Here is a 21,356-nt window from a genome sequence, read left to right on the forward strand (position 1 = left end):
GTAGCAACGTGTTGGGGGTTTTTTTTTTCCCCCAATTTAAGCCAGATTTAACAAAAACCCAGCCACCTATGCTTCCCTGGGCATTCTGTCCAGATGCCCCTAGGTCCCAGCCTAGGAAATACACCAGTGCCCCTTAAGACTCCAAGTCTTAAGTAAAAACAGCTTGAATAAAATTTTCAGGATCCTCTCTCCAACAATGAGATCCAGGTGTCAGGAGGACTCACCGGAAGACCTGAGCAGTACCAAGAAGCCGGTGGGGCCCAGTGGGCCATGCTGGCACCGCGCGCAGGTCCTGGGTAGCCTCCAGGTGTCTCTGACATCTGCCGACTATGCCCTGCATGTCCGTGCAAAATTAGTAAGTCAATCTAAGGAAAAAATAGAAAATTTTATTTGAGCCAACCTGAGGAATATAACCCAGGAACAGCCTCTCACAATACTCCGAGGACTGTCATGCCCCTTAGAGGTCAAAGCACAGTTATGTAAGATTTTGAGACAGAGGGCTGTACGTTAAAGGACGTATTAACGCGTACAAAGTGAGTGGTGTGGTTCCTGGGTCTCCGTGGACCCTTCCAGGATTAAGGAAGGCTGTCTCCTAAGGAGGTCTGGTCAACGCAGAAGCACAGCACACGCTGAGGGGAAGGGAGGCGGCCCCAAATAGGCAGAGAGAAATTTTGTGTTTGAGTTTTTCTCACCCTGCCATAACATACTGGATTTTGATCCATCAGTCTGTCTCCCTGCCCCTTCCAGGGCCCAGCCGGCGGTTCAAGCGGGTTGTGGAGACCATCCAGGCACAGCTGCTGAGCACCCATGACCAGCCCTCTGTGCAGGCCCTGGCAGGTGGGTGGCGCCGCGCGGTTCCCGAGGGGCGGAGGGGGGCTTCGCTTCCTGGTGCCGGTGTCTGGGTTTGGGCTGCTGGCGAGGCTTCTGCTGTGGGGAGCGGGGACCACGTGCTGCTGCCTTCAGCTCCTACCTGCAGTGCTGGGAGCAGGTTCCTGGAGAGGCTGGGGCCTGCGCTTGTGGGAACCAGGCCATCCTGACGCTGAGAAGGCCTTGCTACGGAGGGGACCTCCAGGGGTCCCTGAGAGGATGACAGCTCTCTGGAGGTAATGGAACTTCCTGCCAACAGAGGCTCCTGAACTGTATTCTGGAGAGGGTGACCAGCCATCCCAGTTGGTCCGGGACTGAGAGGTTCTGGGGATACGAGACTTCCAGTTGCACCCTGTCTTCTGGCCTTGCTGGGCCTGGTTTTCAAGGACTCAGGCGTCCCCTGGGAGTGAGTGAGGTCTGTGCTGCAGGGGGAAGGGGCTTCCCTGTGCCCACCAGCCCTGGCTATCAGCAGCAGAATTCTCTAGCAACCAGAGGACAACGACGACATGGTCACAACCAACCACAAACTCCGTGGTTCAGACAACATCAGCTTATTGTCATACAGTCCTAGAAGTCAGGGGTTCTGCACACTCTCACTGGGCCAACACCAAGATGCCCAGAGGGAAAGCCGGACTCCCTCCTGGAGACTCAGGGTGGGGGTGTGGGGAGAATCGGGGCTTGCCTTTCCGGCTCCCAGAGGCCTCTGCATCTGCTCCTTATGGCTCCCTCTCTCATCCTCAAAGAGGGTGACGTTGCATCTCCCTGACGTCCTTCTGTGGCCCTGTCTCCCTCTGACCCTGCTCTTAGTAGGGAAAGGTTCTTTTAAGGACCCACCTAGGTAATCCCAAATAGCCTCCCCACCTGGAGGTCCTAACCTTAATCACAGCTGCAGGGTCCCTTGCTTTGTAAGGTGCCGTTTTCACAGCTTCTCAGCATCAGGAGTGGGGCATCTTTGGAGAGGGGCATTGTTCAGCCTACCACAGTCCCCTGGGGGACATTTGGCAACGGCTGGAGACTTTTGTGGTTGTCTCAGCTTGCGGGGGAAGGGCATGCTTGTGGCCTCTTGTGGGTGGAGGCCAGGGATGCTGGGACGCGTCCTACAGTGCGCAGGATGGCTCCTGCGACACAAGTTCCTGGCCCCAAGTGGCCCAAGTGGGGAGGTGGAGAAACTGGTCTCTGCTGGTCTCCATAGGGCCTGGTTCCCCGGGGCAACCAGAATGTGAGGAAGGCCCCACCCGAACCCGGTTTCCATGACAACCAGAGTTCCTAAAAGGGCACACCCCCAAGGATGTAGGACCCACAGGCACCAAGGGCCAGAGCCACAGGCCTTACAAGGGGAGTGGGGCAGGGGGGCACCTCTGGGTCTGCCCTGAAGACCGGCTGACTTATTGGTTCCTATGGCAACAAGGCCTCCAGCAATCAGTGTCTCTTAAGGGGGCTGGTTTCTGCCCCAGGACCTCAGGTACTGTCTGGGGACCCACAGAAGTTGCTGGATGACCACTGGCAACCAGTGCTGCCCAGGCAGCTCCCTAGTCTGGGGCAGTCAGGTGACCCCAATCATTCAAGCCAGACTAGGAGAGCCCAGGACCTCCCCCCAAAACTGCTGTAGGCTCCCCTAGGCCCCATTACCAAGACTCCCTAAAAAGCAGCAGGAAGGTAAGATGGCCTTTTGGCCATCCTCTGGGGGACTCGAATCTTATCTGTTGCTGAGACCAGCATCCCTTAGCAAGGAGGGTTGTAATCAGAGTCTCTGAGGGTGTGTCCTGAGCTGGGCCCAGTTTCCCAAGCCATGAGGGTCAGAGGGCACCGGAGACATGTGCCAGATGGTTCCAGGGAAGCCAGGCCTGATTGCTGGTGTGTGTGTGACCCCTGGCAGCTGCCTCCCCTGCCCTGGGGCTTGGCAGCCTTGGGGTTCCTGAGGCCAGACCGCTTCCTCCCTCACAGACGAGAAGAACGGCACCCAGACCCGGCCTGCCGGTGCCCCACCCCGGCCTGCCGGTACTCCACCCCGAAGCCTGCAGCCCCCGCCTGGCCGCCCGGACCCAGAGCTGACCAGTTCTCCCCGCCGAGGTCCCCCTAAGGACAAGAAGCTCTTGGCCACCAACGGGACACCCCTGCCCTGACCCCAGGGGGCCGGGGAAGGAGGGGCGCCCCCTCCACCCCCCTTCCCTGCCCCCCAACTGTGAATCTGTAAATAGGGCCCATGGAGTATGTAGGGAGGGGGAGACACAACAAACCTGGCCTTGCCCTGCAGGGATGGGGCTCAGGGGGCCATGCCCAACAGCAGGTGGTTCTAGGGGGGACTGGGGGTGGGGGAGCTGTTTCTATTTTATTTATTGATTAATTTATTATTTTATTTATTGATCAATTTCTCTGCGGGATGGGGTGGGGGAGGGACGGGGGCTGGTTGGGGTGGCTTAGCAGATCCGGACGGACAGGGCCATCTGTCCTTGTGTCCCCAACTCCCCCTTCCTGGGCCCCCCTCTCCTGGTCCTCTCCCGGCCCCCACAACCTTCTGTACGGATTTGCTCTCCGGAAGGAATTCTGATTTCGCGTGATCCTGCCTGCGTCTGTGTCTCTGATTCCGCCGGCGGCAAAAAAGAAAAAGTTAATAATAATAATAATAAATATCCTTGATCAGGGATGGCTGGCTGGCCTTGGCCTCTCGCTTCCTTGGTGGCCCTGACCGCAGAGGTGGAACCAGATGGCGGGAACTGGAGGTATGAAGATGCTGCGCTGATCAGCGGTTCACAGCGGAACCTGCAGGGAGATGGGGGAGGCCGGGGGGCTGAGGCTGTTGGGGCCCGGCTGGAGATGCAGGGTGCAGCGACCCAGGCTGGAGAAGTCCACGGCAAAGAGGCCGAAGAGGATGAATAGCAGCATGGCGGCGACCCACTCGCAGGCAGCGGAGGCTGAACGCAGTAGCCAGACGTGGAGGACGACCACTGTGCACCAGGGTCAAGGGCAGACCATCACGGGAGGATGCGGGAGACTGGCTGGGTTGCCATATGACCTTGGACAGGCTGAGGCCGTCTCTGGGTGCCTTCTCGTGACATGCCCACCCTGCCCTGGCTAGAATGACCCCTCTGGCTGGACACCCTCCTTGGCAACACCCAGACGCTCCCAAAGGGATGCCCTCCAATCCCTGTCTCTGTCTCCAGCTGTTTCCCAGTTTTTTCCTTGCATGTTTCTCCTGTTTGTATCACATTCCCAACATCCCAGAACAAGATTCTTCTCTCCTGTTGGCTTTTCCTGTCCCGGAGAAGGCCCTGCTGTCTCCTCACTTGCCAGGGCCAACCAGCCGCCATTGCTTCTACCTCCAAAAATGCAGGGTTTCTTAAAGTAACCCCTACCCACCCACTGGCTTCAGGCTATGCTTTTAACTCTTCCCCCGACCCACGGCCCACAAGCACCTCCTGCTCACTCCCAAACAGAATCTCACATCGTCCTAAAACCTCTTCCTCCTTCTGGGTGGAAGAGCACCACCTCCATGACACCACCACCCACTCCTGCGTCCAAGCAGACCCTTGGGGACCGCCCTCCCCCCTCCCTCCTCATCTCCATGGCCAGCTGGTCACCCCAAGTTGTGTCCTGACTGCGCTGTCCATCTCCTTCTGGCCTGGCATCTCTCTACTGGTCTGTCCTGTCCCTTCTCCAGCCCCCCAGTCCCAGCCCCTTAAAACGTGTTGTTAAGCACCAGCCCACACATACTCCAAGCTCCAACCTGGCAGAGATGTCCCTCACCTTCTGGGGCCATCCCCCCACCCACTAGAGTACCTCTCCTCCTCCTCTCAGCCAAGCTAGCTCCAACTCACCCCTCCTAGATCAGATTAGACATCATTCATTCATTCAGAGATTTTTAGACAGTGACTAAGGCCAACACCATCCCCTGTCCCCACCGATCTTAGAGCAAAGGAGAAGTGTGAGCCCCCCAAACACAAGTGCTTACCCCCAGAACTGACCTTGTACCTCCCCTGTTCACAAGCTATCTATGGCTCCCTACTGCCCTCGGGCAAACCCAAGCCTGAAATCCCTCACCTGAATGCCAGTGATCCTCATCTCTGGCCCTGCCAGCAGCCTCAGGTCCTCCCCTGAGGTCCTCAGAGGGTTTTTCCACCCTCTGCAAGTACCTGTGGTGTCCCCCCAACCTCCCAACCCAGGCCAGGAACATCTGGTTCTACAAGAGCAGCTGAAAACAGACCAGGTCTCAGGCCCCTCTTTGCAGCCACCCAGCCCTTACGACACTCAACTGACCACTTATGGTCCCATCCCCCCTCCCCACTGCCAAGGGATACTTGAGCCCCACAGGAGGACCCTGCAGCCAAACTGATTATCAGCCCAGTGGAGGTTTTCAAAAGGGTCGTCGGAATCTTAGCAGCAGCACTGCTGCTGGTGCTGGCCTCAGCTGGTTCCCTCCAGCCTCTTCTGAATGGCAAGGACCCCAGCCTCCCCTTCCCTTGTCTCCAGAGAGGAAAGCAGTCCCCAAGGCTAAGCTCACAGCCCTCCCCTCGCTCAGAGTACTCAGCCTCTCTCAGAGTAACCATCATTATTCTGATAAAACCAACTCCATTCTACAGCTATGGAAACTGACGCTCAGAGAGTGGTTTGGCTTGCCTAGGGGTGTGCAGTGCTGATAGGTTCTGGGGTGACTGAGAAGTGGGTATGAATCCAGGCTTCACCTCGTGGTAAATGTGTAACAACCAGCTCTGATTTGTGAGGACTGGCTCTGATTTGTAACATTTGCCAGTTTCTGGGGAGTGACTACTCTCACTACGGCCATTTCAAGCTACTAACATGACATTACCACGCAAGGGGCTGGGAGGAGACAAAGTAGGGGCCAGGGGAGCCGTCTGCCGCCCACACCAGCTCTGTCATTGAACTTCCGGGACAGTTCTTGGCCAAGAGACTCAATCCCACTGTCCAAACCTCTGTCTCCAGTCTTAGCCAGCAAGATGCCCAAAGCAGAGCGGGTACCCCAAAGTGACTGCTGTCGTTGGTTTCTTGTTCTCCCAATATTTATGCATCACTCACACTATGCCAGGCACTGATGTAAGCACCTCATATATATCATCTCCTTCCTTCCTCACATTCCTTATTATTACCCACATTTGATAGATGAGGAAACAGGCACGGAGACATTTAGAAACCAGCGGAGTTTCCCGCCCGGTGGTATGTAGAAGTGGTGGGATTCCAACCCAGAGTGAGCACTCTGAAGACTCCGTTATAACCCTGCACGGAGACCAAGGCTGAGAAAGGAAGAGGCTGCCACACCAGTAAACGGCAGACCCGCCCCGGGGAAGAAGCGCCCCAGCCCCTGCCTCCCTGCCACAGGAAGGATACTGGTCACTATGAGGATACTGCAGAGGCTGCAGAGGACCAGGCGGAGAGGCCCAAGCCAAGGAGCCCCAGGCTGGGGCAGGCTCTTCATCCGCCAGCAGAGAAGGACCTGCAGCCAGAAGTAGAGGACTCCCACGAAGAAGGCAAAGAAGGACCCCGTCAGGTGCACGGGCCGCTGGTTCTTCTCCTGGGAGGAGGAGGAGGGGGCAGAGTTGAGAGAAAGCCCTGTGGGAGGGGAAGGGCCACGATGCTGTGCAGGGAGGCCTCTGGGACCAACCCAACAGGCTGTGACTGGAAGCGGCCATTCCCAGCAACTAGCTTATTGCTTAGGTGCGCTGGCTCTTTTCAGCTCCAGGAGGGCAGATATTCACACCTGCTGCTCAGGGAAGGGTGTGGCTCAAGTGGTAGAGCGCGTGCTTAGCATGCGTGAGGCCCTGGGTTCAATCCCCAGTACCTCTCCTAAGAATGAATAGTAAACCTAATTTCTGCCCCCACAAAATTAAATAAACAAATAAATAAATCTGCTGTTCACTGCTGGGGCCTCCATCCCTAAAACAGTGCCTGGCATATAACAGGGCCCCATAAGTAATAGTGCAGCCTTCTGTCTAAACACCCTGTGGCTTCCCCAGAGTTTTGTCAGCAGAGGTTTAGAATCAGAGGCTTCGTAGTAAAATACAATGATATTAAATAAACCAATAAGATTTCTCCTATCACTCATCCATTTATTTATTCTACAATATATACCGAGCTTCCTGGTTAAGAATGTGGAGGAGGGTATAGCTCGGTGGTAGAGTCTGTGCTTAGCATGCAGGAGGTCCTGGGTTCAATCCCCCGTACCTCCATTACAATAAATAAATAAACCTAATTACCTCCTCTCTCAAGTAAAATAATAAATTAAATTTAAAACAAACAAATAAATATATCTAATTACTACCCCCTGGCAAAAAAACAAAACAAACAAAACCAACAAACAAAAAAGAATGTGGGTTATAGAGTTTACGAATCTGGGTTCATCTCTGACCACCACGAATCCAGTGATAAAGAAATATCTCTGTGGGATTTGGCCAAGAAGGACCTACCTAGAGTTCTTGTGGAGATGGAGTAAAACAACCTGCCCAATGTAAATCGTAGTGCCTCCTTCATTAAGAGTAAGTGAACTGAGAAATTTCATCATTAAGGAGGGGCATGGCAGTGAATTACCCCCAACATCCTAGGGTTCAGCGTAATGATTCTAAGGCGCCTCTATTCAGAGAGCAGAACGCACCCCCTCCACAGCCCGAGAGCCACAGAGAAATACGAGTCCCAGGAGGCTGCGCGGGAATCAGCCTCCTGAAACAAGAAGCCTATGGCCCCGGGGGATGCTGGGAGTTGTAGTCCCAGGCTCTGGCTGACCAGTACCCGGGCTAGGCTACTCAGTCTCACCTGAAAATTGCCCACTATAGAGGTACCCAGGGCACAGAGGAGCCCCGTCCACAGGATCATCTGGTTAGGACACTTTCTGACCCCCCAGTCCCGAAGTTGGTGGTAACGGAGAATGCAGATCCAGGCAGCTGAGAGAAGAGGGAAGTGGGAGGGAGACCAGAGCCCCAGACTCCTGGGTAGGGGGTAGGGGGTGGGGTGGAGAGAGACTGAGGTCCCCTGGGTGGGAGCCCAACTCCTGGATTTGGGGGAGGAGGAGTCTGGGGCTCTCTCAGCTAGGTAGGGCTAGCACCAAAGGAGAGGTGTGGCTGGGGTGTGGAGGGTGGGGGGTGGGGGGCACATTTACCCATAGCAGCTCCCACGTTGAGCACCTGGCTGAAGACGCAGCTTTCAGGGGGGTAATTTCCACATCGACTGGGGGAGATAAAGGGTCATCCTGTAGCTCCTCAGAAGCAGGGACCCCTCCTCTCCTCCCTCCGAACACCCACATCCACACCACGCTGTCAGTGGCAAAACTACCTGATATAGGGGAAGCCTTCCGTGAGGTTCACTGACTTGTGGACCACCGCAAGCGAAAAACTGAGGTCAGGGACACAGCAGAGTGAATAGAGGGCTTTCGAAGGAAACTTTTCTTTCTGTTACCCACAGAAACCGGACTTCTAGCTCCTTCCCAGACTCAGGAGTCCAGACCCCCAGCCCCTCCTCCCTCACACCCAGGGGTCCAGACCCCCAGCCCCTCCTCCCTCACACCCAGGGGTCTAGCTCCCACGCCCTCCTCCCTCAGACCCAGGGGTGCAGGTACCCAGGCCCTCCTCCTTCAGAGGCAGGCATCCATCCTGCCTCTAAAACTCACACGGTCCAGATGCCAGCAATAGCCCAGAAGGCCAGGAAGACAGGGAGCAGGGACAGGTAGCCCCACATGCCGGGCTCCACAGGGGAAGGAGAGGGTCAGGGACTGAGGCCACGGCTTAGGCTTGCTGTCTCTCAGGTGAGGAACCAGCCCTGAGGGTCCAGGTGTGTTAGATCATGGCCACCTGCCCCTGAGGCACCAGTTCTCTGCTTGAGGCACTTTTCCTATCTTCTGCACAGTCCTTCAATCCTGATCTCCCAGTTTCTCTTAGCTATCCTCCCCCCACCCAGCTTCTGAGTCTCTCCCAGCCCCTCCCTCCACTGCCAGCCTCTGGGTTCCCCCAGGATGCTCACTTGTCAGGCTCCCTCTGGCTCTCTCAGTCCTGAGACGGGCTGGGTGAGAGGTTTGGGGAAGATGGCTGTGTCGTGGGGTGGGGCTGTCGGTGTTCCAGTAGAGCCAAAGTCCAGGATAGAATGCCTGCAGGAAACAGTCAGGCCAAGAGTGTGACCTCCACTTTCTCAGGGACTTCACCCCCAAACTGCCACATCCAGGTTCAGCACAGAGCAGGCAGCAGCGTAGCTTCCAGGCGCCCCCAGCTTCCTTCCTCCAGCTTTATGGGTTCAGCATTCAAACTCCCAGCCCTTGTCATCCCCCAGAACCCAGAAATCTGAGCCTCCCCCTCTCCTCGCCCTTCCTCACTTGGGGACCCAGAAGTCCAGGCCTCCAGTTCCTTCCAGAACACATGCAATTGTTTCTAACTTCCGAGTTCCCACCTCCCAGCTCTTGTCTCCTTGAGGACCGAGAATCCAGGCCTGCGGGTCCACTGCCCTTCTTGGTGCAGACTCTTCCTGAGGCAGTTGGGCGTGGGGCCCTGATGACACTGCCTCCTCCCACACTGGCCTTCCGTTCCCCCTTCCTGGAGTTCCCCACCGGCAGGGCATAAGTGGGAAAGGAGATCTTGGGATGATGACATCTTCATCCGAGAAACCTCCCCCCAGAAAATGACTGCTTCCTGTACTGTAACCGTTTTCTTCTCTGTCCCACAGAACAGCCCTCAACTTTCTGGCTTCCTTCCCTGTTGGTCCTCAAGTGTTTGGGTCCCGGCCCCTCCTCCCTCAGACCCAGAAGTTCCAGCTACCTCTTTTTTAGAAACTGAGTAAAAATTCATGTAATATCGAAAGCATTCAATTTAAACACGTAATTTTAAAGTATACAGTTCAGGGGCATTCAGCATTCCCATAATGTTGTGCAACCCCCACCTCTATCTCATTCCAGAACTTTTTCATCACCCCAGAAAGAAAGCCCTGCTGTGAAGCAGGCATTCCCATTCCCTCCTCCCCCCAGCCCCTGGCCACAACCCAGCTGCTTTCTGTTTCTCTGGATTTGCCTATTCTGGACATCCCATTTTAAAAAGGAGTCATACAATACATGGACTTCTGTGTCTGGCTTCTTTCACTGAGCATCGCGTTTTTGAGGTTCCTCCGCGTTGTAGCCTATGTCAGTGCTTCACGCCTTTTCATGGCTAAGCAATACTCCATCAATGCCACCCATTTTGGAACCCACATCTTTCTTCCTCTGCACTGCAGAATTCCCAAGGCCCTGGCAACTTGGACTTTTAGCTATCCGCTTCCTTGAGAGTAAAGAGGAGAAAGCAGAGAGGCATACAGATAGACAAAACTATGAGTGTTCCTTGAGGCCAGAGGCCCAGGGATCAATCAAAAATGAGATCTTGGGGTGGCGAGAGTATAGCTCCGTGGTAGAGAGCCTGCTCAGCATGCACGAGGTCCTGGGTTCAATCCCCAGCACCTCCATTAAAATAAACACATCAGTAAGGAAACCTAATTGCCTCTCCCCACCCTGCAAAGAAAAAGAAACACACACACACACACACACAGAATGAGGCCTCTGCCCTTGGTGGGTTCCCAGGTTGGAGCGCAGACACAGGGATCCCTAGTTACAATATGAGATGTTATAATGAAGGTAGCCAGGGCCGTGGGGCCCCTAGAAGAGGAAGTGGCTAACTGGAGATGGTGGTGGTCAGTGTGGGTGTGGTTGTGGGGGATGTTGAGGAAAATCTCATGAGCCACACTTAGAAAGAGGTGCAGGAAGGCTTTCTCAGCAGAGTCCAGTCCAGGCATTTCCTGAAACCTGGCCTCTGAGGGTGGAGTGATTTTGTTTTGTCGACTGAAATAAAAGCACACGACCTGAGAGCTGTGAGTTTCAGTTTTATCTGGGTACTTACTGAGAACCATAGCCCAGGAGACAGCCTCCTGAAGGAACTGCTCCAAAGAGATAGAGCGCCAGGGGAGAGACAGCACATATGTGATTTTGGAGAAGAGGTACGTGCAATCAAGCCCACATCTCCGCAGAAGGCTGCTGCTGCTCACGAGGCACAAGATAGCTCAGTTAATTGTTTTAGTGCCTTTCTAAGTAGGAGATGATAACAAGAATTTGGGTTCATAAAATTTTTTCCTGAAAATCTCTATCTGAAGGCCTGTTCTGCCAGTTTCCCCAGAGCACAGAGCACCTCATTTCTGATCCCTTAAAGGATTAAAGGTCAGTGACTGCAGTGGCTAATGACTCACAGTCCTCCTAGAGCCAGGTGGAGAGCGACATTCCTTTGTCAACAATCTCCTGGGTGGCCCATGAAGAGAAATGAGTCAGGACTCAAAGCTCTCGACTGCAGTAAAGGGCTTGGATGTTACCCTCAGGGTACTGGAGAGCCATGGAAGGTGAGTGAGAGTGAGAATACCTGACACTGGTGGTGTGTAGACCCAGAAGAGATATGATCTTAACTGTTAAGCCATCTTTTGTGTCAGGCACTGCCCTATGTGCTCCACGTGGGTTCACTCACTAGTTCTCATGACCAGGTACCTTAATCCTTATGTAAGTAGAATTCCTGGTTTCTTGACACATTTCTGCACGCCTCATGCTCACGCATACACATACATTCACACACATTGCCCAGCATCTGCAAACACATCCAAGAGCCATCCCAGAAGATCCAGAACTTTCACGGCTTGAATTCCAATCCCACCTCTACCACTGAGAAGACCTGGGTGCTCATCGAGGACACTATGGCTCCTACAGCAAAGCACCACAAACTTAGTGGCTTAAGACAACACCAATGTATCATCTGACAACTCGGCAGCTCAGAAGCCTGAAATGGGTCTCACTGAAATAAAATCAAGGGGTGGGCGGGGCTGTGTCCCTTCCAGAGGCTTCTGTATCCCTTGGCTCCTGGCCCATTCCTCCGTCTGCAGAGGATCTCATTCCAGTGCGGGCTTCTGTCATCACACCCCCTCCTTTGATTCCCAGATTGACCCCTTTTCACTTACAAGAATCCTGTGATTACGTTGGGCTCACTCAGATAACCCAGGAGCAACTCCCCATCTCAAGACCCTTAATTTAATCACACTGCAAGGTCCCTTTCGCTGAGTAAGGTACTGTCGTCACAAGTCCTGGAGATGAGCATGGGGGAGGGGGGCGTTATTCTGTTCCCGCAGTGTCCTTAGTGGGCACCTCAGTTTCCTCAGTCTGTAAGTTGGGTCACATCATACCACGCTGGAGCCTGGCTGCCGGCGTTTGTGTCTTTGCCTCTGCCTCTGCCTGGTGGGGTGATCTGTGGCATCATCTCCCTGACCCTTTGTGTCCTCCGCTGCACAATGGAGATCCGCAGAGGGCCACTGTGTGGAATCGAGGAGCCAAACCAGCGCCTAGGTAAGGTGTTCAGAAGAATGTCTGGCACCTACGTGTTTCTAAGAGGTAGCTGTTTTTCCCATTGTCTTCACCTGGGGGGTTTGTGGTTAAGAATCAAGTGAACGGGGAGGGTATAGCATGCCTGAGGTCCTGGGTTCAAACCCCAGTACCTCTATTAAAATAAATGAAAACCTTTAAATTAATCCTCCCCCCAAAAAAAGAATCAAGTGAAAACAAAGTGTGGTCAGCCTTTGATGGGTGACTGACACTGACATGTGGTTCTATCAGTCTGGCACTACTTCCTTGGTGGGAGAAGGGGAGGGTATGGGGGAGGGGTGGGTAGAGCTCAGTGGTGGAGCGCATGCTCAGTATGCCCCAGGTCCTGGGTTCCATCCCCAGTACCTCTGTTTAAAAAAAACAAAACACTGGAGACACAGCTGTGGACGAACAGGCGAAAACTGCCCAGGTGGCACGAAGCTCTAGCAAGTTGTCATCCCTCTCCCAGCCCACCCACGCCCCCTTCCCCAAATACCTCTCCCCCGTCCCCTCCTCTGATCTTCAGGGGCCGCATCTCAGCCAGGAGCTCAGCATCTTCCTCCTGAATCCTTCCTTCATGCAGTAAACGTTTCCCTGTGTCCCTGGGTTCCTAGGCATGCTCTGACCCAACCCCTGCCCTGGAGGGGCTCCCTGTGTGCAGGTGATGTGTGCCCTAGTGGACATCACGCAGGGCCCTGAAGGAGCTTGGGGAGGGAGGGCTGGATGCTACCTGCTGCTCACTCTGCCGGAAGCAGTGTGCCCCCCACCTTGTCCCAGCCCTGCCTGTGCCTATCTGATTCCTACTCCTCTTTCAAAAGGAAATAAACTCTAATTTGAAAAGAGACATGCACCCCAATGTTCATAGCAGCACTATTTACAATAGCCAAGACATGGAAACAGCCTAAATGTCCATGGACAGATGACTGGATAAAGAAGATGTGGGGTATATATATATACATCCACACAACGGAATACTACCTGCCGTAAAAAAGATGGAAGTATTGCCATTTGCAGCACCATGGATGGACCTGGAGATCGTCATACTAAGTGAAGTGAGCCAGAAAGAGAAAGAAAAATACTGTATGATATCGCTTATATGAGGAATCTAAAAAAACACAAGTGAACTTATTTACAAAACAGAGAGAGTCAGACATAAAAAACAAACTTATAACTACTGGGGGGAAAGAGGAGGGGGGAGGGATAAATGGGGAATTTGGGATTTGTAGATACACACTACTGTATATAAAATCAATAAACAACAAGGTCCTACTGTGTAGCACAGGGAACTATATTCAATACCTTGTAATGGCCTATAATGGAAAAGAATATATACACACACACACACACATATATATATATACAACTAAATCACTATGCTGTTGTGCTGATATTAACAGATATTATATTATTAGCACAACATTGTAAATCGACTGTACTTAAATTTAAAAAACAATTCACATCTACAAAAAAACAAAGGAAGTAAAGATGCTAAGCCTCTGGTGACCCTGGGCAGGAATTCCCCCCTCCTGTCCCCTGCTCTTGGCCTTGGTACCAGCCTCCCTGCACTGACACAAAGGCTAGGCTTACTGGTGTCCCTGTGGCGACTGTGTGATATCTTCAGGACATCCCTGAGAGACCAGGGGAAGTGGGTTCCAGCCTGGTGGAATACTTCCAGTTTGAGAATCAGTCTCCTCCCTCTGGCCACTCCCAGGCCAGGGGCTTGGAATCTTCTGGATCCTTCTAGAAACTGGGGCTGCTCGCATGGCTCAACGGAGGGGAAGAGGCTGGTCCTCCTCTGAGTGAGCAGCTACTGCACTTCCCCATTTAGGAAACAGCTTATGTTATGCTGGTGGGAGCGGGTTTCCCCAGAGAGAGCGTACCTACAGGGGAAGTAGCCATCTAGGGATCTGTGTTTTCTCATCTGGAAAAGCAAGGATCATGGAGGTGCCTCCCTCCTGTGGTTCAAGGGTGAGTCCACGCAAGGGCTGCAAGCAGTGCCTGGCCCTTAGCGAATGCTGTGCAAAATTAGGCATTCACATTGTGGAGCTCCTCCAGGTCGCATTCGGGGCTTCCGCAGAGCCTCCTGCAGCCCTGAGAAGTCGTGCTGCTCCACAGAGTAGATAGCTGGAGCTCAGAGGAAGCGGCTTGCTTGTCACTGGGTCCTCCAGGAAGCAAAGGCTGACTTGGTGTTTGCCATGCAAGTGATTTATTGGGGGTGACATGGCGGGGGCAGGAGGGCAGGAGGGCAGGAGGAGGTGGGAAAGTTGGTCTGCCAGCTGTGAAAGGAGAGGGGAAGGGAAGGAAGATGTGTGTAGCACACACAACTATATTTGTGACTAGTGATGGTTTTGTTTCTTTTCTTTAAAAATTTTTTTTGTTTTCAGTGTTATTTTTTGTTAGTTTGCATGCTTATTTTTATTTTTTTAATTAATAGACTTTATTTTTCTAGAGCAGTTTCAGGTTCACAGCAGAATTGAGCAGAAAATACAGAGAGTTTGCACATAGCCCTCCCCACCCACACATATGTACTTCTCTAACCTCAACCCCCCTCATCAATGTGGCATATTTGGCATAATTGATGAACCAACACATGCTTACTTTTTTAACAGTTTTTTTAATAGATTTTAATATAATTTAATTTATTTTTTGAAGCACTAGGGGGAATTAGGTTTACATATTAATTTACTTATTTTTTTAATGGAGGTACTGGGGTTTGAACCAGGACCTCGCCCATGCTAAGCACGTACTCTACCACTGAGCTGTACCCTCCCCCCTCCTTTCTAGTTTTACACCTTCTGTTTCTTATTGTTGCCTTATTCTGAAGACTGGCTATGTCTTCAGAACAGTGCTGAACAGTAGTAGGGGGGCATCCCTATCTTGTTTCTCACTTAAAGGGAAAAGCTTTCAATAGTTCACCATTAGGAGGGCTGGGGGTCTAGCTCAGTGGCAGAGTGCATATATGAGGTCCTGGGTTCGATCCCCAGTACCTCCATTAACAGCAAAAAAAAAAACCCACTATATGTCACCATTAAGTATGAATTTACTCTAGATTCCTTTAATTGTGGTTAAAATATACATGAAGTAAAATTTACCCTTAGAACCATTTTTAAGTGTACAATTCAGTCATACGAAGCACATTCACTCTGTTGTGCAACCATCACTACCACCCATCTCCAAAACTTTATCATCCTAAACAGAAACTTTATCAAGTTAAAACACATCATTAAATAATAACTCTCTAGCCCCCTCCCCTTGCCCTCGGCAACCAGCATCCTACTTTCTGTCTCTATGAATCTGACTACTCTAGACACCTCATATGTCTGAAATAATGCAGTCTTTGTCTTTTTGTGTCTGGTTTATTTCACTTAGGAGAATGTTTTCAAGATTCATCCATGTTATAGCAATCGTCAGCATTTCCTTTCCACATTTTGTTTAGTTATGTATCATTGATGGAGATTTGGGTCAGTTCTGCCTTTGACACTGAACGTTCGTGCACACCTTTTTGTGTAGATGTGTGTTTTCATTTCCCTAGGGTGTATACCTAGGAATGGAATTGCTGGGTCCTATGGTAACATTTTAAAGAACTAGTAGACCATTTTCCACAGCGCCTGCATCATTTTACATCCCCACCAGCAATGTACGAAGCTCCAATTTCTCTTATTCTTTTTTTTTTTAATGGAGATACTGGGGATTGAACCCAGAACCTTGTACCTGCTAAGCATATGCTCTACCACTGAGCTATGCACCCACGAGGGTTCCAAATTCTCAACATCTTCAACAGGGGTTTTTGTTATATGTCTTTCTGATTATAGCCATCCTAGTGGTGGTGAAGTGGTATCATGTTGTTGTTTTGATTTGCATTTCCATAATGACTAATGATGTTGAGCGACTTTTCATGTATTTATTGGCCATTTGTGTATCTTCTCTGGAGAAATGTCAATTCAGACCCTTTTTCCTTCTGGGGTCCTTTTTAGCCGAGTTGTTTGTCTTCTTTATTATTGAGTTGTAAGTATTCTTTATATAGTCTGGATTACAAATTTTTCATCAGCTATATGATTTGCAAAGATTTTCTCTCATTCCAGGGGTAACAGCCCTCTTTTGAGGGTTTCTCTCCTTTAAGGTCAGACTTTTTTAGTTGCTGTTATTCATTTAATCATTTGGTATATTTTTATCAAATGCCATTAATGTGCCAGGCACTGTCCTTGACGTTAGAGACTCAGCTGTGACAAAAACAAGGGTCCCTGCCCTCTGAGAGCTTATGTTCTAGCTGGGGAGGAGGACAATGAACAAATAAGCAAGAGAAGTATGATGTCAGGCAAGTGCTGTTCAGTGCCAGCCTCTCAGGCGTGTGACCCGTGTGGTTGCCAAGGGCACATTGGCTTCATGCTCTGCTGTCGCCATCTTGAAATTATTAACAATTTCTGCACAAGGGGCTCTTGCATTGTTCATTTTGCTCTGGGACCCACAAATTATCATATCACTTGTCCTGGGGCTGTGATGCTATAGAGCAGAGTGAGGAGATGCCTGGGGTGGGTGGGCTCTTCCAGCCAGGGTTGCTGGGAAGGTCTCCCTGAAGAAGCAACATTGCAGCAAAGACCTGGAGCAGGTGAGACAGAGAGCCCTGCAAGTGTGAGTGGGCAGAGCTGCTTTCCTGGCAGAGAGAGAGAGCAGCAGGGAAAGACCTGGAGATGTTTGGGACTTTCGACTTCCAGCAAGAAAGCTGATGGGACTGTAGCAGTGAACAATGGGGAGAAAGTTAGTGATAGGATCAGAGGAAAAAAGGGGGCCATTGTAAGGATGACAGATTTTAATTTAGGTGTGTATCCACTGCCTATAGCTTAAGAGAACAATAAGCACTTATCAGGAATTCAGGAGCCGCTTAGCTGGGTGGTTCCTCTTGAGGGTGCTGTCAAGATGTGGCTTGGGGCATGATCCTCTGAAGGCTTGGCAGAGGCAGGAGGACCGTTTCTGGGGTGGCTCACTCACATGACGGTCAAGCTGTTGGCAGGAAGCTTCAGTTCTTCTCTGGCTGTTGGCACAAGGCCTCAGTTCCTCACCCTTGCCTCGGGGATTTCTCCATACGGTGGCTCCAATGACCTCGTGACATGGCATTGAGCCCCTCTGGAGGAGTGAATGATCCTAGAGAGAACAGTGTCTTTGATAACCTAGCTGTGGACATGCCACCACTTTTGCAATGTCCTGTTGGTTACACAGCTCAGACCTATTCAGTTGGGAAGAGGCTACACAGGGGCATGACTCCCAAAGGTGGAGGTGGAGAGTGAAGGTCATCTTGGGGGTTGGCTGCCAAGGTATGACTCCACTGCAGGACTTTGAGCATGACGATGATGATGATGATGATGATATAGATAGATGGAGATACGTTTGTGTGTGTGCATGCGCATAAATACATATATCTGCATACAGATACAGGACTATGTGTACAAATTACCATATAACATGTAATTCTCACATTTTATTCTATTATTATATGCGTTTGGTAGTTACACAAGTAATACATGAAAGCACAGTCAACTCCCCATCAACTATTTTTTCCAGCTTTATTGAGCTGTGATTGACAAACAAAAATTGTATATATGTTTAAGGCATGCAACATGATTTTTTAAAGTATGCTTTAGAAAGATTCTATCTTTTATTTTAAAAATTTGGGGGGTGGAGGTAATTAGGTTTATTTATTGATTTATTTATTTAATGGAAGTGCTGGGGATTGAACCCAGGACCTCCTGCATGCTAAGCCTGTGCTCTACTCCTGAGCTTACCCTCCCCCAAGATGAAGTTTTGATGTATGTATTCACCCTGAAATGATCACAGTGATCAAGTTGATTAACACATCCATCACTTCACATAGTTACTGCCTTTTTGTGTGTCCTGAGACACTTATGATCTACTGTCTTAGCAAATTTCAAATATACAATATATTATTATTAATTATAGTCATTAGATCCCAGAATTGTATTCATTTTATAACTGGAAGTTTGTGCCCTTTGACCAGCCCCCACTCCCCCTACCCGTCCGCCTCAAGACCCTGGTAACCAGCATTCCATTCTTTGTTTCTGTGAATTCAACTGATTTTTGGATTCCACATATAAGTGAAGTCATGCAGTATTTGTCTTTCTGTGTCTGCCTTATCTCACTTAGCATAATGTTCCCCAGGTTCATCCATGTTGTCACAAACCACAGAATTTCCTCCCTCCTCATAGCTGAATAATATTGGGTTGTATGTATACACCATATTTTCCTTGTCCGTTCACCTGTCCACGGACACTTAAGTTGTCATGTCTTGGTTATTGTGAATCATGCTGCAATAAGCTTGGGAGCACAGATATCTTTTTGTAATAGTGATTTCATTTCCTTTGAATATATATCCAGAAGTGGGACTGTTGGATCATATGGTAGTTCTGTTTCTAATTTTTGGAGGAAACTCCACATTGTTTTCTGTAGTGGCTCCACCAATTTACATTCCCACCAACAGTGTACAAGAGTTCCCTTTTTTCCATACTGTCTCCCTAGTCATTATATATATATATATATCCCTTCCCCTGGAAATATGATCATCTTAAATTTGCTGTTTTACAGCAAGCCTTTCCCCTTAAGTCATGTACTACCTTGAAAGTTACCAAGCCTACATCTCCCTCCAGTGATGTCTGGTCTCAGGAACCAACCTACAAAGGTGTCTTCTAAGGCATGCTTCTCAAATGTTCTGGAACATCCAAATCACTAGTCTGGGTGATTCTGATTTAGGGGGTCTGGGCTGTGGTCTGAGATTCTGCTTTTGGAGCATTCCGATTTCCGATTTCAGGTAGCAACATCCTAAAATGACTGATTAGTTTTTTAATTAATTTATTTTGGGGGGAAGGTAATTAGGTTTATTTATTTATCTATATTTGGAGGAGGTACTGGGGATTGAACCTAGGACGTTGTTCATGCTAAGCATGCGCTCTGCCACTTGAGCTACACTCCACCCCCTAAAAGTGATTAATTATTATATACTCGACCTTGCTTGCTAGAGACTGAACCTTCGAAGCTATATTTTCACTGCATTCCTGAGGTGATTATTTTCTCTCTTTCTTTTTTTTGGGGGGGGGGGGTGATTATTTATTTATTTATTTTTTGGTGGTAAAATACACAGAACACCAAATTTACCATTTTAATCATTTTAAAGTGTACAACTCAATGGCATTATGTACCTGCTTGATGTTTTGCAAGCATCCTCAACCACTCTGTTGTTCCAGAACGTCTTCATCCAAAAAGGAAATCCCATACTCATTATCAGTCACTCCCCATCCTCCCCTCCCCCAGCCTGTAGCAATCATGAATATGTTTTCTGTCTCTCTGGATTTACCTATTCTGGGTATTTCATAGAAATGAAGTCAGTCTGTATGTGACTTTTTGTGTCTGGCTCCTTTTACCTAGCACGATGTTTTTAAGGTTCATGTGTATTATAGCACATGTCAGGGCATCATTCCTTTCTGACATGCCACCTGTGGGTGAAGAACCAGCTGGATCCTATCCGGTGTAGCCCAGGGGTTAAGAGTACAAGCTCTGTATTCTGCTGGCCAGTTACATCCCCTCTGTAAGCCTCACTGTGCTCATCTGCAAAACGAAGATAATAACAGCCCCTTCCTCACAGGGCTATTTGCAAAGTGACTGGCATGTCTTGAGAGCTCAGTAACTGTGAGGTGCTGTTGTGATTCCAGCTTGTGGATATGCTGTAATTGATCCAGTCAATCTCCTAGTGTTGAAGATGAGGGCTTTTCCTACTTTTCTGCTTTTTCAACAGTGCTGAGACAAACATCTTTAAATACAAATATTTTTAAACGTTTGTTCAGTTATTTCTTTAGAAAAAAACCCTGGAAGTGGAATTGGTGGGTCAAAATTTTATTTTTATTATAAAATATTTCTGACACATAGAGAAAGAAGAGATAGTGAATACAATGAACTCATGGTTTCCACCTCTGGTTTTAAAAAAAAAATTACAAATGACAATGTCCTGAGTAGCTTTCCTGATTGCATTCCTTCCGCCCCGCCCCCAGGGGTCGCCACTGGGGCTCTCCCTCCCTGTGCTATATCTCATGCACGTTTGTGTACGATTACAACGTGTGTCCACATGCAGCCTCTGTTTTTATGTGTTTTAAAGGTTCGTGCATTCCACTACGTAGACTTCTGCAACTAGGAACATGCTTTGGGGTTGCCCACGTTGATATATGGAGCGCTGGTTCAGCCACTCACTGATGTATGGTGTGAATATGGCACGATCCATTTATTCACGTCTTGCGTGGTGGACATTTAAGCCCTTTCCAGTTTTTCACCGTTGCAAACACCACTTGAGGCAAGCATTCTTGTGCTTATCTTTTTCTTCACATTTTGGAGTTTCTCTAGGGTGTACACCCACCGGTAGAAGAGCTGACTCTTTTTTAACAGTCAGACATACTGATAGGACTTTTCCAGAGGGTTGAGATTTTTACAGGGTCCTTTCTGCTTACTGGCTCCCTGTCTCTAGGTGACGCTTTCCTTCCTCCGGAGCTGTAGCCACCGTTATGGAGGAGGAGTGCCTGGGTTGGGGGTGTCTCCGACCTGGGGGTAGTCTCAGTTGCGGAAGGAATAGTATGAACAGAGGGTGGGAGTCTGGAAGCAAGATAAAGGACACTTAGGAGGACTCCTCAGAGAGGGACCAGTGTGGTCCTTGTTTTATAGATGCGCATCTGAGGCCCAGAGAGGGCAAGCCACTTCTCCAACGTCACAGAGAGACGGTTTGCAGAAACTGTCAGCTTCAGACGTTCACTCCTTCAGCACAAATTAACGAAGAACCTACTCCGTGCCACGTATTGTTCCGAGCGCACAAGATACATAGTAGTCAACAAAACAAAGACCACCTGCTCCAAGCGCGGAGCTTATTATTCTGGGGTTAATTATGATTAATTGCTAATTATGTTTGCCTCTAGGATTGGAGCGGGGTCGGAGGTGGGTGGTGATCCCACCAACTTGGGGCCAAGGTGCCCCCATGGGAGCACCCCACGAGTCAAGGCTTTCTCCAAGCCCCTACCTCCCAATCTCCCTCTTTCTGATAGAGGGAGTGTTATTGTGGGTACTCCCGAAATTAAATGGGGTATTTGGGGAAAGAGGAGGTGGT

General features: G+C 50.1%; 2 protein-coding genes across 3 annotated transcripts in view; one reads left to right on the plus strand and one right to left on the minus strand.

The window, feature by feature from the left end:
- The window catches only part of BRSK1 (BR serine/threonine kinase 1), a 23,346-nt gene extending 20,356 nt beyond the window's left edge, over positions 1 to 2,990 (plus strand). For both annotated transcript variants that reach the window (XM_031459153.2, XM_031459154.2), the window contains 2 exons: positions 748 to 837; positions 2,812 to 2,990. In XM_031459153.2, the coding sequence (XP_031315013.1) occupies positions 748 to 837; positions 2,812 to 2,990 (269 nt within the window). The remainder of the gene's footprint in view (positions 1 to 747; positions 838 to 2,811) is intronic.
- TMEM150B (transmembrane protein 150B) lies at positions 367 to 8,950 on the minus strand. The gene is made up of 7 exons (XM_031459156.2): positions 8,827 to 8,950; positions 8,477 to 8,625; positions 8,143 to 8,202; positions 7,970 to 8,037; positions 7,627 to 7,754; positions 6,208 to 6,391; positions 367 to 3,812 (listed from the first exon to the last, which is right to left on the minus strand). Exons 2-7 carry the CDS (start codon positions 8,542 to 8,544, stop codon positions 3,616 to 3,618), a joined length of 705 nt encoding a protein of 234 aa, XP_031315016.1. The 5' UTR covers positions 8,545 to 8,625; positions 8,827 to 8,950; the 3' UTR covers positions 367 to 3,615.
- Between the last annotated feature and the right edge of the window lie 12,406 nt (positions 8,951 to 21,356).

Source organism: Camelus dromedarius, chromosome 9, assembly GCF_036321535.1.
Source record: "Camelus dromedarius isolate mCamDro1 chromosome 9, mCamDro1.pat, whole genome shotgun sequence".
In the NCBI taxonomy this organism is placed as follows: domain Eukaryota; kingdom Metazoa; phylum Chordata; class Mammalia; order Artiodactyla; family Camelidae; genus Camelus; species Camelus dromedarius.